The sequence below is a fragment of the Erythrolamprus reginae genome, chromosome Z (genome assembly GCF_031021105.1).
Source record: "Erythrolamprus reginae isolate rEryReg1 chromosome Z, rEryReg1.hap1, whole genome shotgun sequence".
NCBI classification, from domain to species: domain Eukaryota; kingdom Metazoa; phylum Chordata; class Lepidosauria; order Squamata; family Dipsadidae; genus Erythrolamprus; species Erythrolamprus reginae.
In genome coordinates, this window is record NC_091963.1 from 120,494,352 (window position 1) to 120,509,529 (window position 15,178).

General features: G+C 39.8%; 1 protein-coding gene across 5 annotated transcripts; it reads left to right on the plus strand.

Annotated features, from left to right (window-relative positions):
- Positions 1–939: 939 nt before the first annotated feature.
- On the plus strand, positions 940–14,231 carry CHMP2A (charged multivesicular body protein 2A). Of its 5 annotated transcripts, XM_070728135.1 has the most exons (7): positions 1,012–1,052; positions 2,190–2,247; positions 4,023–4,217; positions 4,310–4,489; positions 7,490–7,620; positions 7,862–7,923; positions 9,920–14,231. In XM_070728135.1, the coding sequence occupies exons 3-7, from the start codon at positions 4,050–4,052 to the stop codon at positions 10,039–10,041; spliced, it is 663 nt and encodes a 220-aa protein (XP_070584236.1). In that variant the 5' UTR covers positions 1,012–1,052; positions 2,190–2,247; positions 4,023–4,049; the 3' UTR covers positions 10,042–14,231. The 5 variants fall into 5 exon arrangements, with proteins under 5 accessions (XP_070584235.1, XP_070584234.1, XP_070584236.1 ...); XM_070728134.1 differs by lacking the exon at positions 2,190–2,247 and having other exon boundaries at positions 940–1,041; XM_070728133.1 differs by lacking the exon at positions 2,190–2,247 and having other exon boundaries at positions 960–1,052.
- Positions 14,232–15,178: the final 947 nt, after the last annotated feature.

A 15,178-nucleotide genomic window follows, 5' to 3' on the forward strand; every position in this document is an offset into this window, starting at 1 on the left:
GAATAAACCACTTCGCTGTGGTGACTCCCTTGTGCTGCCTCCCATACACCTGGCACGATGTTGCCTCCCAGAGTGTCTGGATGCAGAAAGGCAAAAGGGGATGCTTCGCCCCAGCCGGATCAACTGCTTCAGCCAAACTGAGGAGTCACCACAGAGAAGGAAAGGCGCTGGCTACAAAGCGAGCAAGCAAGAGGAGAGAGGAGTCCTTCAGCATGGGAAGGAAGAGGAAGCAGGTAGCAGCAGCAGCCGCCGCCTTTTGGTCAAAAGAGTGGGAGGTTCCTCCCTCTTGCCTGCCTTGGTTTCTCTCTCTGATGCAGTGTATGGAGGCAGCCAGGCCCTGAGGTGTGTGCTGCTCCTTGCCACCTCAAAGTCCCCTTTTTTTTAAAGCCTTGGATTTTTTTTTGGATTGCCCTCACCTTCCTTTCATAGCGGCTGTCCTCCTCCTTTTCTTCCTCTTCCTCCTCCCATCCAAATTCTGAGTTTTTATTTCTTTCCTAATGGGTTTGCACACTATTTGCTTTTACATTGATTCCTATGGGAAAAATTGCTCCTACACAAACGTTTCTACTTAAAAACCTGGCCATAGAACGAATTAAGTTCTTAAGTAGAGGTACCACTGTATACAATTTTGATGATTAAAAGTAGCATTTCCTCTCCATCATCGTCTCTCTAGCTCTCTCTCTCTCTCTAGTGGACAGTTTGGAGTAGAAGCTATGAAGGAAGAAGAGTCCTATCTGTACTTTTCTAACTCAGTTGACACACACACACACACAAACACATAGAGACAAAAAAATAATAATTCCCGGAAGTACCAACAAGGACAGACAAGACTTTAATCTCTTATCGTTCCCTTCCCTTCTTTCTAGCTCTATCTAATTTCCGCTCGCGGCCCCGCCTCCCATTTTCTGCGCAAATCAGGCAGGCCTTCGGGGTTTTTCCAAGCCGTGTGACCCTGACGTTAAAATGCCACTCCCGTGACGTCAGTGGGCTGAGGCGGAAGAAGAGCGTAGAGGAAATATCGAGGAGAAGCGACGGTGTTAGGTGACTGCTCGGTAAATTGTTAGGAAGGGGGCGGGGGTGAGTTTCGGAGTCAGGTCTCTGAAGCTTTTATTGGATTTTTTTTTGGGGGGGGGAAGTCCTTTTCTGCTCTTCCTCTTCTTTTCCACCGTTATTCTCCTTTGTCATTAAAATTATATCTATTTAGAATTGTGTTTGCGCTTTTCTCCTTGCTAGTACTTCCTGCTTTCCACCATCACCTCCCTTAGGCACAGACCTGTGTCAACTAGGCGACTTTGCTTCTTCGCTTTATATTGCTAGTCCTATTTTTGCCGTGCTATATAAAGTAAGCTCATCTAGTCTATCCTTCAGCTGTGACGGACTATTTTCCCTATCATCACCAGTGGTGAAGAGCGGTGGGTGGGAGAGCGCATCCGGAATACTGGCTGGTTTTGGAAGATTACCGTAAAGGTTTCCATTTGTTTGTTACATTGGATGTCTTTATGACTGGTATTTATTTGGAATGATGTATTGAATGCATATGCTAACTGTTGGGTAAGGAATAATGCTTTTTCAATACTCGGGTAGTTTGTTATAATAATTTATTACATTTATATGCCACTCAGCCCTCTGAAAAATAAACGTGCAGCCTGTTAAAGTAAAGTAACCTAGCTCAATATTTGTAGTCAAAAGCTTCATAGCCAAGGCAGTTTCATTGTTTAAATTTGTTTTGGTCAAAGTGGAAAATGGTTTGGTTTTGGTTTGATTCTCTTTATAATTATTTGCTTTGTCTATGATGGAGTAGCTGATGCTTATCGTATTTATTTCTTTGTTTTATTAAATTTGTATACTGCCCAACTCCCAGAGGACTCTGGGCGGCTCACAACAAAGATGAAACCATTGTAAATATTGAAGCCATCTATTAAAAACAATTAAGAAACATATACATATACTACTGATGTGTAAATGATAGTGCTAGCTTTTTTTTGTTAGCTTTAGTTTTTTCCTAGCTTCAGTTTCTGAAGATAATTGAAGGACTTGAAGATTTCCACATTGACTGATTGGCAAGCCACAATTTTTAGTAATTATTAGTAGTAGACTTGTACAGTAACTTATTTGGATGGATATTCTCGATGACAAAGATGTAGCCACCTGAAAGTTGCTTAACAACTCTCACTTCTATTCTTTTCTAGCTTACCTATTGATGACTGATGCTAAGTGTTGTATTTCAGCCATATTAGAACACCTGAGGTGTGTTCCACATTTCCATCATGATAGTTATATCTCTTAACCCAAAGCTTTTACATAGATACCTTTATATTAAATATATTTATATGGAAAAGAAAAGAGAGTTCAAACCGATCTTTGCTAGGTTTATATATTTACATTATTTTAGCTCAATCACTGAGCCCTTTAACCTGTATCTAATGCTATCTAATTTATGACAGGTAGGTTCTCAATATTTTCCAGATTGTGACTTCTGATCTTTAGAAATCAAATGAGAATAATTAAAAATGCAATTCCATTTGGCTTTTTCCATCGTTTCACTAGAATGGTTCTATTTTAGGCTTGTGTCCAATACATGTAGATTGCTTACTTTTACTTATATAGAAATATGACAGATTATAGGAAGTTTGGTCTTTGCCCACCCAAATATGGATGAGTGGACCCCCTCCACCAAGAATTCCTATCCAACATATTCATACTTTTGGAGGGTATCTGGGTTGAGAAAAAGTGCTCTGAAACAGCAACTATTATTTTGTTTCTTAGGGAAGGATTGCATTTTCATTTTTTGCTTATAACTAAACAAGCTGTGTCCTATTTTTAAATTTTTCTGACAGAAGTAACAGTAAGTATACACATATTCAGATTGTGTTTTGGAGTTGGTAGCGATATGGAAGAGTGACCAATTGCCATAAAGGGATTTTTCTTCAGAAGTATAGGTTGTTCTTTAAATAACAGTGCATTTCAAAATATAAGTGAATAAGTCTGGTTGAATTAGCCAGGAACTTAAGCTGGACTTGTCATCTCATTCTTATGCCTATTTTCTTACAATATAAATGATTTTTCTTAATTCGGATCATTTTTATTTGCTCAATGAATAACAGTTCTACTGTTAACTGTAGCAGCAAACTACAGAGAAGATAATGTGTTATGAATATTAAATAAGATATTGAAGAGTGTATAATGTAGAGCAGTGATTATCCCCCTATGGTTGAGATTCTCCCTCTATGGTTGAGATTCTCCCCCTGAGAATCGGTGCAATGTCATCAGAGTGGGGTCTGGGAAGGCTTGAAGAAATGTTATGATTTAAATTTTGAGTTAAGTCTTAGGGGTCTGTGACCATGGTCTATGACCACAAAAAGTATATAAAGGGGATCTGTGGTGAAGAAAAGATTGAGAATAACTGATGTAAATTGTAATCCAGCAGACGTGCTTGGTAAATCCACAGTAACTGAATTTAAACATGCCTGGGATAAACATATATCCATCCTAAGATAAAATACAGGAAATAGTATAAGGGCAGACTAGATGGATCATGATGTTTTTTTCTGCCGTCAATCTTCTATGTTTCTATGTAATTAAATAAAGTCTAACATAATTCATAAAGTATAAAATACAATGTAATACAATACAATATAACACAAGGTTTTGAATAGTGAACAGGTTTTTTTGTAGTTCTTTAGACGTTTCGATACATAGTTAGAGAAATAAGAAAGTTGATATAAAAACTGCTGCAAAGAACTCTGGCTAGAAGTAACACATACAGAGAGAATTGTTTGTCTCTCAGAACAGTGAATGTTTCTGTCTTCATTCTCTAGGTCTAGGTAGTTCTCACTCTTAAATTGCAGTATACTTAGCACGAAACTTTGAATATAATTTTAGTGATCCAATTGGCGATTTTGATCTTTGACTATATATATTTGAATAAATTAGAGTTTATTGATGTATTAGCCAAACCTTGTACTTTTTATTCAAAGATACTTGTGTGTTTTATATTTCTGCATCTTCCTGTTTCTCAAAAGTTGTAGGCTGACTCATTTTCTGCCAGGATGGATCTATTATTTGGGCGCCGGAAGACCCCAGAGGAGATGCTACGGCAAAATCAGCGGGCTCTGAACCGTGCCATGCGAGAATTAGACCGTGAGCGGCAGAAGCTGGAGACCCAGGAGAAAAAAATCATTGCTGACATCAAGAAAATGGCCAAGCAAGGACAGATGGTGAGTCTGGAAAGAAAGGGCAAATATGATTTTTGAAAATCATCAGAAGAAAATCTATGTATCTGCTTCCTAACTTGGTTCTCTCATCTTAGGATGCTGTGAAAATCATGGCTAAAGACCTGGTGCGAACAAGGCGCTATGTAAAGAAATTCATCATGATGCGGGCTAACATCCAAGCTGTGTCCCTTAAAATACAGACACTCAAATCAAACAATTCCATGGCTCAGGCAATGAAAGGTGTCACCAAAGCCATGGCTACCATGAACAGACAGGTGGGTGAGCCGCAGTAGTCTTTTTGAACTACTCCTTTTTAATCTATATCAGTGGTCCCCAAACTATGGCCCATGGGCCACAGGCGGCCCACTGAGGCCATTTATCCGGCCCGCCAGTGAGTGACAAGAGCACAGGGAAAAGAAAGAGAGAAAGAAAGAAAAGGGAAAGAGAGGGAGGGAAGGAGAATTGGAGAGGAATGAAGGAGGGAAGGAAGGAAGGAAAGAAGGAGAAATGGGAACAAGGAAGGAAGAATGAAATGAATAGAGGGACAGGAAGGAAGGACTGTTTTTTGGGGGGGTATTTTTTTTTAAATTTTTCTCTCGACATACATTCAAACAACACAGTGTACCATCTAATTTTCCATGAATAAAATGCGGTATTTTGTTAGTAACTAGTATCAATCATCAAAAATGTTGCAAAAGGTTTTTTTTTTCTAATTTTGTTATCCAGTTACATTCATTTTCTTTTAATTAAATTCCCTCCTTAATGTTACTTCAAAAAGTGCAACACCAATTATATTTCTAACTTATTAGCCATTATGCCAAAGTGCTTCCTTCGTTCTTTATACATTTTTCTATAAGCCAAGAAAACCTTGTATAGCCAATCAGATGTTAACAAAAGAAAATTAAAAACAAAACATAAACATATATGAATTTCAGATTTTCTCCCCCCTCTAAATAGTACATTCCCATTTTGTTTTTTACTTTAAAACAAGGCATGTGCAGTGTGCATAGGGATTTGTTCATAGTTTTTTTTTTAGTCCGGCCCTCCAACAGTCCAAGGGACAGTGAACTGGCCCCCCGTGTAAATAGTTTGGGGACGCCTGATCTATGTAATACTCACTGATCAAGCATCTGGTTGCATTCAGAAGATCCAGTAATGAGCTGCCAAATTTTTTACTGCCACACTGTGGGTGTGGCTTATTTTGTGGATGTGGCTTGATGGTCATGTGACTGGGTAGGAGTGGCTTGCCAGCCATGTGACCAGGTGGGAGTGGCTAGAACGATCATCATCGTTCAAGTGAACTGTTAAGTCCTTGACTTACAACCTCACCAGTGTCGCTCGCTGGGGTGACAATTTGCTTTGCGTTTGCCTGCTCTCCTTCCTGGGTAGCTAGGCGAACGGGTGCAGATCAGCTGGTCTCCCTGCCGCTTTCTGAGGAGGAGGAGGGTGGGAGAGGGGGAATTTAAAAATATCAGAAAGCCGAGGGAGAGTTACACGATTATTATTGCTGCACTATGCCTTTGCATCTCAGCTGCGAGCGGAGTGAGGGCTTTGCAAGGGGAAAAAGACCGCAGCACAGACTGTTTCGGCGTGGCTCAGCTCAGCTCTCCTTTTTTCCAGCTGCTGCTGCTGCGCGCTCATCACTTTTTTCCTTTTTCCTCATTCCTGGCCTTGAAAGGTGGCCGCGTGAGGCTGGAGGGGTGCTGGGCAGGAGAGAGGGAAGCTCGTCCGAGGCCAGGAAAGAGGAAAAAAGCGAGGAGCGCAGATGCAGCAGGGGAAAAAAGGAGAGCCCACCCAAGACTGGTAATCCCGGAAGTAAGTGCTGCCAGTCAGGTGGAGCTGGGCATGCAGCTTCATTTCCGCTGGTAGAACTGTGTTCCACCCCGTCCTGCCTGCTGCCCATCACTGAGAAGATTGCACTTTCAGATTGATTTGCCTAAACTTCTGGAGAGCCAATGTCAGTTAGATTAGACATCTGGAACTAAGAAGCCAAATAATTTGACTTGACAAAAGGCAACTTTTTAAAAGCTATTTTTTTATAGTATGTGTGGGATTTGAATATATGTTCCATGCAGTGCTTGTTTAGCGGCTGCTTCATTTAGTTACCATTTGTAGTTAAGACCAATGAAGAAGTTATTTTGCAATCCCCTAATTTACAACTTTTGCAGGTCTATAAAGCAAAGGAAAATGAATATGAGATCATAAATATAGCGGTTTTTTTATTGATAGTTGTGGTTGCTAAATGAGGACTACTTGCAAAATCTGTTTTGTTCGTTTTTTCAGAAAGGGAATAAAATTGGAACTGCTAAATAGGAAGAACTAGACAATGGTGATATCTTATGAGTGGCTAGGCAGAAAATGTGGCACAGAAGCATTTTTAAATTGACTAATGCAGAGAATGTATCACCTATAGTATCATAATAGTTTACAAATACTTTTTTTCAGTTCATCAGCTGAACTATTTTTTCAACAGGATTCTTCAGACTGGATTCAATCTGTTGTGAACTATTCTCACTATCACTTGGTCAATTAATACTTTAAAAAAGTCTGTTAGTAACAGTAATCTGATAGTCTAGTGATGTCACTGTTGCTCATCATCCCTTGATCACCTCCAGAATAGTTTCTGCAATGCAGTCTGGCCTTGAAGAGCATCTGGACTCTTTATTTGGTGCAGATAGCAGATGTGTGTGGACTGTTATGAGTGTCTTAAGATGGCTTACAGAACAGAGTGTAATCTTGGGGTGCCGCTTTTGACCTTTAAATGCCTACGTTGGCATAGGATAAAGTTATTTGAAAGATTGTCTCTTCTATCTATCCCATCAGGTACAGAAGAAGAGGTATGTTCTGGGTCTCACCTGCTAAGGAGTTCCATCTCATGGGACCCAGGAGAAATGCCTTTTCTGCTTCTGAATTTTCCCTCTGTAACATCACTTCTCATGTGGTGAGACTAGCCCTATCACACTTAATTTTCCAGAAAGCTTTGAAAAGGTGTTTCTCTCATAAACCTTGGAGTTCTGTAGTGACCCTGTAACTAGAGGGAGGGATTTTAAGTTTTTATGTTTTACATTTGTTATTTATGGGTTTTTTTTATTAAAAAAAATTGCAATACTGTTTTAACTTTTCTGCTTGTAAGCCTCCTACAGTCATTTTTTGTGAGATTGGCAATGATAGAAATAAAATATTCCCTTCCATTCTTTTTTAAAAGGTTAAAAGCAAGTGAGGGTTTCATTTCTCTTCTGAGATTTTGTAACATTGTTATTTCTTGCTTCCTTTAGCTCAAGTTGCCTCAGATTCAGAAGATCATGATGGAGTTTGAAAAGCAGTCAGAGATCATGGAAATGAAGGAAGAGATGATGAATGATGCTATTGATGATGCAATGGGAGACGAAGAGGATGAGGAGGAAAGGTAATTAGCACTGGGGACAGAAAAGCTGGTAAGGGTTGCATATTGAAAAGAGAGTTTGGCATCTAAGAGGTGGCAAGTGATAGCTTTTTGACTGTCAAATCCCTCCCTGAAATCTGAGCGCAATAAAGCCAAGCCTTTTAATTCAATCTGAAGTTGAGATAAGAATTGAGATTCTCTTAAGGGAAGTAGTGGATTAGCCAAGCAAACAAGTACATTTCATGTTCTTGTTTTTCATTCGCAGTGATGCTGTTGTCTCCCAGGTGTTGGATGAGTTAGGTCTGACATTGACTGATGAGCTGTCAAGTAAGTATTTGCATGAATTAGGAAAGAAGTACAGCAAGGGAAGAGGCATTTTTGATTCAGCAGCTATAGAAACTGACTGAGTGAACGAACGAACGAATAGGAGAGAACTCACATGATTCTTGTAAATCCCAGATGGGTAAAATTATCATTATATCCACCAATTGATTCTGGGTAGTTCAAAATATATTATCATAAAAATTCAAAACACTTAAAACAAGATGGGATATGGTCACTCTATAGAGACAAACAAAAGTAACAGAAAATAACTGAATAACTATCCAATAGTTAATAGTATTCCAACACATAATTTAAAAACAGGTATTTCAATAAAGATTAAAAATATGTGGTGAGTGATAATATTGCCAGTAAGACTGGGACTCTTAAACTTTGTGTACTGTAACTCCCTAATCCCCATAATACTATAATTTCAGAAATTTTCCCTAAAACTAAAGTTAAATGGAAATCCTTGAGAAAAATGCAGTGGTCCCCTCTGGAATGAATGTAATTTCTTAATTGTAAAATTAATTGTAGAAAATGTGATCCTGGTTGCTTTATTCAAAAAACCCCCCAGAATGAAGTAGTTTGCTATCTATGTTGAAAGAAGACACTGAAAGTACATAGAGGGAGATTTATTTTAAAAATTGACAGTCTTCCCTTCCTTCCTCCAATTCAAATGGTGCTGCTATGTGGTTCTGTCTTGGTCCATGTATGCACAGTCCAGTCCTATCTTATAGCTTCTGGGTTTTCCACCCTACTTCCTTGGATTAATCAGCTTGTGCAGACAGAGCAGGAAATTGAGCTTTTAGGATAGATCTAATGTGTGCAAAAATCATTAGTAAAGTGCCCCCCCCCCCATCTGTTCTGAAGAATAACAAACAATTCTCGAAAGTTTTCAGGCCTTATTTTAATCTATTTGGGAGGTGACCAAGGCATTGTGACTGTGAGAGAACCTCCTGGTTCAGAAAAGGGCACAGTTTGTGCATTAAACAATTTTTTTACAAAAGCTTTCTTGGTCATGGCTTCCACCTGCTCTGTGAATCCAAGCGGACACCCAGATTTCTCACCAATTCTGTTTGAGGCACTGTACCCCATCCAGACTGAAAGCTGGAAAAAAAACATTGGATCCAAGAAGCCCTAAAATCCAAAGCGACTGAGTCTTGGTGGGGTTAAGCTGAAGCTTGTTCTTCCTCATCCAGATCCCCAGCACCTTCTTGACACTGAGACAGGACCTCTCGCAGGACCACTTGGTTGTCCAGGAATGGAGGTGTAAAGATGGGTATCATTAGCATATGGTGCTAATGATACCCATTAGCATCTTACCATGTGCTGCTGAATTACTTCATCCAGCACTATGTTTAGTTGTTAAAATAGTAGTAGGGAAGAGCATTAAGGTAGACATTTTCCCACTCATCAATTATGTCTGGAACTGGTGTCTGGAAGGGCCATCAGCATGCCATGCCCCTGCTCTCAGCCCTTAGCGCCAAGATCAATAATATTAAAAGCTATTGAGAGATAAGGGGAGCAAAGATGTACCATTTCCACTCTGCTCTTGCCAGAGGTCATCCATAAGTGTGGTTAATGCTATGATTATTGACATAATAGGCCCGGGGGAACTGAGATATCTCCCCCCGGCCTATACAATTTATGTATGGTATGTTTGTATGTATGTCTGCTTAATAAAGGGTTTTTAAAAATATTTAAAATAGTAAATTATTAGATTTGTCATAAACTGTTTTATTGTGTTGTGAGCCGCCCCGAGTCTACGGAGAGGGGCGGCATACAAATTTAATAAATAAATGAATGAATGAATGAATGAATGAATGAATGAATGAAATGATATGATATGATATATGATATGAGAATCTTTGCCCATTTTGCCCACAGTTAACCTAACCATGATAAGAGTAATCCCGATGCCACAGTCTTGGTAGAGAACTAGGAATGGATGGGGAATAGTGTTATTGGGTTGTTGCAGACTTCATTCTCTTCCTCACAGACTTGCCTTCCACGGGTGGTTCTCTGAGTGTGGCAGGAGGAAAGAAAGCCGAAGCTTCAGCAGCCCTCGCCGACGCAGATGCCGATTTGGAGGAGCGGTTAAAAAACCTACGGCGAGACTAGAAGAGCAGTGCTCAGCTCCCTTGCCTTCCCCAAGCACGGGTGCTCTTCAGCCACTCTTGGTGTTAGGATTACAAGCAGGGAATCCTAGCGTTGCAAACTTGTGTAGGGTTGACCACGGGTGGCATAATTGGGGGAAATAAGGGTTAAACCAAACTACGTGGTGCTTTTCTATTCCCCTTTAAGTTGAAAGGACTTTCAGCATCACCTGACAAAAGTATAGGGTAAAATATTTTTTTCTTTTTTCCCTATCATGAAAATGCTTCCATTTTCATGAGGCTGAATACTTGGGATCTAAAGGAAATTTCCTTTCAAAGGTGAGGGAGGGCAGGAGTGGGTGACATTCCCTTCTTAATACCTCTCGTTCTTTTGGTGATGATGGTAAGCTGGAGCGGGCCAAGAAGGGGGAACAATAGGTGATGTCCCTGCCATTGATAAGTGGCCAAGAACTTTAATATTCTTTTTCCAGCAAAACTTTATATAAAACCCCGTCGCTGGAGGCAGGCAGGTACGCAGGCAGACCGGCTTCCACACTTGATTCTTTGTCTCTTGTAATAAAGGTTGTAAGTTTATACTAAGAGTTCCTCTGGCATCTACTCTTGCCCCTGAAATGGAACAAAATGAAACTGCCCCTTGACCATTGTAGTTCTAAGTGTCCCAACACTGCTCATTTGTCTCTGTTGTACATTTGGTAACTTTTGGAGCAGGGCATGTTTTACGTGGGAAATGTAGGCAGATTGCTTGGTTCTATACATTTCTTTTTGAGTCTGGGACTATATAAAGACCATTGTAAATGTCTTCTTATGCTCTACCTATGTTTGAAATGATGGGCCCAGTTAGTGAGTTGTAGATAGGATAGGTGGGTTAAAGCAAAATGAAGATGTCTACAAATTCGACATGGAGCAGAGAGCGCTGAGGAAATACCTACTTAAACAGTGCAAAATTAAGCAGTGAGATTCCTTTCAGCAGGGTAAAGCGACAGCTTTGCCCTTTGTTGGAAGGGAATTTATTTGCCCTTTATAAATTTGGATGTTAAATCCAGCAATCCTGATAGCTGTGTGGAGACATCAGAGGCAGAAAAGAGCTGAAAGAGAGGAAGATTTCTCTTGAATCCAGCCTATCGCTATGCCACAGGAAATTGTGTATCTCCTGTGGAATGAGGTTGCTGGATGAGAGGCTATTTGGCTGATCTGGCATGCATGCTTTTGCCTTACTCGAATCCATAACAAGGTTTACACAGTTGTGCCAGGGAATTTTCAGATGGAATTGGGGAAGACCAAAAGATGAAGGGAATTTGTGAGGCCTGCGGAATATATGACATGTTCCCTGGGGTGTATAGACCATCCCAACCTAGCTTCATTCTAGAAAACAAACGGGAGAGAGGAATTTTGGAATCTCTTCCATTTTTGTCCACCTGCTATATCTAATGACTTTCTGCAAATGATCCAAGGAGGCTGATTTTCTTTTTCCTTGTCTTTATTTTTAATTGCTATGTTTGGAGGAGGGATGCTTCTGATTCCCAGGATCCAAGGTGGAATGTCATCTGAGGTCTGAATTGTTTGGGAGTGCAGTATCCAGAATGTCCCAGGGGTGGTGGAAGAGGTGATTCTGAAGGATGCCCGATCATGGGATGACTCCAGCAGGCTGTTTAATGTAAAGCTCTTCTGCGGTTTTATTTTCCCTTGAGTGCTACTGCACAAAGCAAATATGGTAAAGGTGAGACTTCCAAAAATCTGGGAACATTATGCCAAAATCAGAAGACTTCCAACGGAATAAAGAGCAATGACTCAGTAATTTAACATGTCCGGTCAGAATAAAATACAGGAGCTTTATTGAAGTTGGGAACTCCTGTAGTGCCTGCTGAGAATGGTGCATCAGTGCTGAGCTTTCTGTTGGTTGAACATTCTGGAGTCCCTACGGGAAAGGAAACATGGCTGGCTGGGGATTCCAGTGATTTGGAGGCTATAAAGATAATAGAAAATCATAAAGTAATATAGGTGTATTTTCCCATTGCTGTGGGATATAATGCTGCTTCTGACAAATGGGTGGGGTAGGATGCAATGGGGAGAACTTTCAGCAAATAATTGTATTCACACTACAAACCAGGGCAAAATGGAGTATGGTGGCTTGTAATCAATATATCAGTACATTGGTACCTCTACTTAAGAATGCCTCTACTTAAGAACTTTTCTAGATAAGAGCTGGGTGTTCAAAATTTCCCCCCCTCTACTTAAGAACCATTTTCTACTTAAGAACCCGAGCCCAGAAAAAATTCCCAGGAAATTTGAGAGCGGCATGAAGGCCTGTCCAGTTTCCTGCCATTCCCCCTTTAATCCCGGCTATCTGGGCTGCCAGAGGAGCCTTTTGGTGGCGCTCAAGGAAACTTTGGCAGTCCAGAGCGAATGAAGCATTTTCCTTTCTCTGGGCGCTTGGACAGGGAATAAACCTCTGCCAGCACCCAGAGAAAAGAAATGCTCCCTTTGCTCTGGGCAGCAGAGGAGTCACCACAGTGAAGGAAAGGCGCTGGCTACAAAGTGAGCGAGTGAGAGGAGAGGGGAGCCCTTCAGCATGGGAAGAAAGGCAGCAGGTAGCAGCAGCAGCAGCAGGCAGTGTATGGGAGGCAGTGTATGGGAGGCAGCCTTGCGCCGGGTGTATTGGAGATGTATGCTCCTCGCCGCCTCAAAGTCCCTCTTTTTTTAAAAAAACGTCTTAAAGTTTTGGATTTTTTTCGATTCCCCTCATCTCACCTTCTTCCTTCGGCAGCGACTCTCCTCCTCCTCTTCTTCTTCTTCCTCCTCCCACCCAAATTCCGAGCTTTTATTTCTTCCCTAATAGGTTTGAATGCATCATTTGCTTTTACATTGATTCCTATGGGAAAAATTGCTTCTACTTAAGAACGTTTCTACTTAAGAACCTGGTCACAAAACGAATTAAGTTCTGAAGTAGAGGTACCACTGTATAATCGGTATATAGTGGGAACTCAACCACTGATTTCCAGTGCTGTCCAAATTGAGTCATCACATACAGTAGTACATGTGGCTTATTTGGATATAACATTATTTGAACACAGCAACTGTATTTGGCAACCAAATTATTTAGGAAGAATATCTCCTCCTATAGTTTTTTGGGGCTCCTGTGTCAATATCTGAGCTTGGATTAAGGATTGCTAATGTTTTCTCTTGCAGGAGCCATATGTCTTTAATATACAATGTCTTATAAATCTACTTGATAAAACCTTTGCCTCTCTTTTTATCTTCCTGTGTAGAAAATATGTTTGGAGTCAAGCAAGTTTCCTGTGTTAAGACCTCCCCACTATTTACTATTTATCTTCAGAAACTCCCTACTAACAGATTTTCATTGTTCCCATATTCCTGATACTTCCATCCATTCTATGGCTTGTTTTCCGTGTTAAGCACCCTGATATCATGGAAGCTTGCATTTAAAAACAGAGTCAAGAGATAAAGTTTCATTGCAATAACTGCTACACTTCTCATATGTTTTGTCTTTTAAATAAAATGAAAAGAGTGAAACCCTTTCCTCCAAGATAATATAATTGCTGCATATCCCCTCTTTCTGACTAAATGAATTCCCTATAGCCCAGCTATTCTATGTGGCAAGTTGTCATATTCCCACTGAATGCTATCACTTTTACCCCTGAAGTCCAAACAATATAGCAACACTCACCTAGGGGGCGTTTTTTAGATCCGGGTGAGCTATGCCCAGTGCCCGCAAGCAGGAATGATATGTCTCCAGCAGTTCTTTGCATGCCTCTTCTCCCTTTTCTTTAACACTGTAAAGGTAAAGAAGTGGTAAAGCAATGATAACAATACTGCTGGTTTGTCTAACAATTGAACAACAGCACATAAACCTGGAAATCTTTCCCTGCAACTCTCAGAGGTGTGAAGCTCCTGTCACACCCACAACGGGGTTAGTGAATTGGTAGCTTCCATTACCCTAAGGCAGTTAAAAGTGCCCACTTTAAAATAATAATGAAATATTTTATTGTATTTTCCCAGATTTTCCCAAGTTCTATTCTTCTCCTGTTATAGGTATTGCTCAATGACGTAAGGATAATAGCCCTTGATATATAGAATGTTCTCGAAATGAAATTTAACAGATTTTTTAAAATTGTTTTTTTCCGTTCCTGAAGTACTTATTTCTGCTTTCAAAAAATAATAAATGCACCAGTCCAATGTTTCAGTGTTTTTCACATTCATCTGTAAATAACACATATGGGTGAGCAGTTGTGTCTTGTAGTGGGAGGAATCACGTTTGAACTGAAACAGCGGAGATGGGGGGATGACTTATATTTTGGTTTTTAGGTTGGTAATGATGTGCATTGCAGAAGACAGGAAAGTATACCATGTATTTACAACTTGAAGCTTTGGGGCTGGGTCAGAGGTACATTCCATTCAGAACAATGGGACTTGAAACCGATTCTGCAACACCAACATTTGGATCATATATGGTTCTAGGCGAAGGAACATAATTTTTGTATTTGTTGCAAGTTGTACTCTGGCAGCAAACTGGAGATAGAAAGAAACACTTAAAAAAATGAGGATGAGTCAAATGCTACTTTTCATTATTTAAATAACATTCTAGGAGTTGACGTCCATTTTAAAAGATGCCAAGTTCGAAAAATAATCATCTAGAAGATGTCTAGGATGTGAAGGGTGTCCTGGAGGATTCTGTGTTTTCCTATCCATTGCTGTAAAGAGCAGAGGGTGCCCATTGACCAGTTGATATAACTGGACAATCTTACAGATAGTTCTTGACATAACAATGGTAACTGAGCCGGGAATTATGGTTCAAAATCACTGTAGCCGATATGTGACTGCATCTGATTATTTGACATTGTTTGTTGTGATTAAATGAATGCTGCAGTCATTAAGCAAATTTTATGGCCATTAAGTGAATTAGTTTTACCCAATGGGATTTTCTTTTTTAACTGGAAACCAGAAGTAAATGCTGAAAATCAGCATAATAATAATAATAATAATAATAATAATAATAATAATAATAATAATAATAATAACAGCAGCAGCAATTATTATTATTATTATTATTATTATTATTATTATTATTATTATTATTATTATTATTATTATTATTGAGCATTGCAAACAACCATAAAGATGAC

What these genes read in the sequence shown, in the direction of transcription:
- CHMP2A (XM_070728134.1), top strand. Translation starts at nt 4,050, where the DNA reads ATGGATCTATTATTTGGGCGCCGGAAGACCCCAGAGGAGATGCTACGG. An exon ending in TGGCCAAGCAAGGACAGATG is followed by an intron (nt 4,218 to 4,309) that starts GTGAGTCTGGAA and finishes CTCTCATCTTAG; the next exon opens with GATGCTGTGAAAATCATGGC. An exon ending in GAAGAGGATGAGGAGGAAAG is followed by an intron (nt 7,621 to 7,861) that starts GTAATTAGCACT and finishes TTTCATTCGCAG; the next exon opens with TGATGCTGTTGTCTCCCAGG.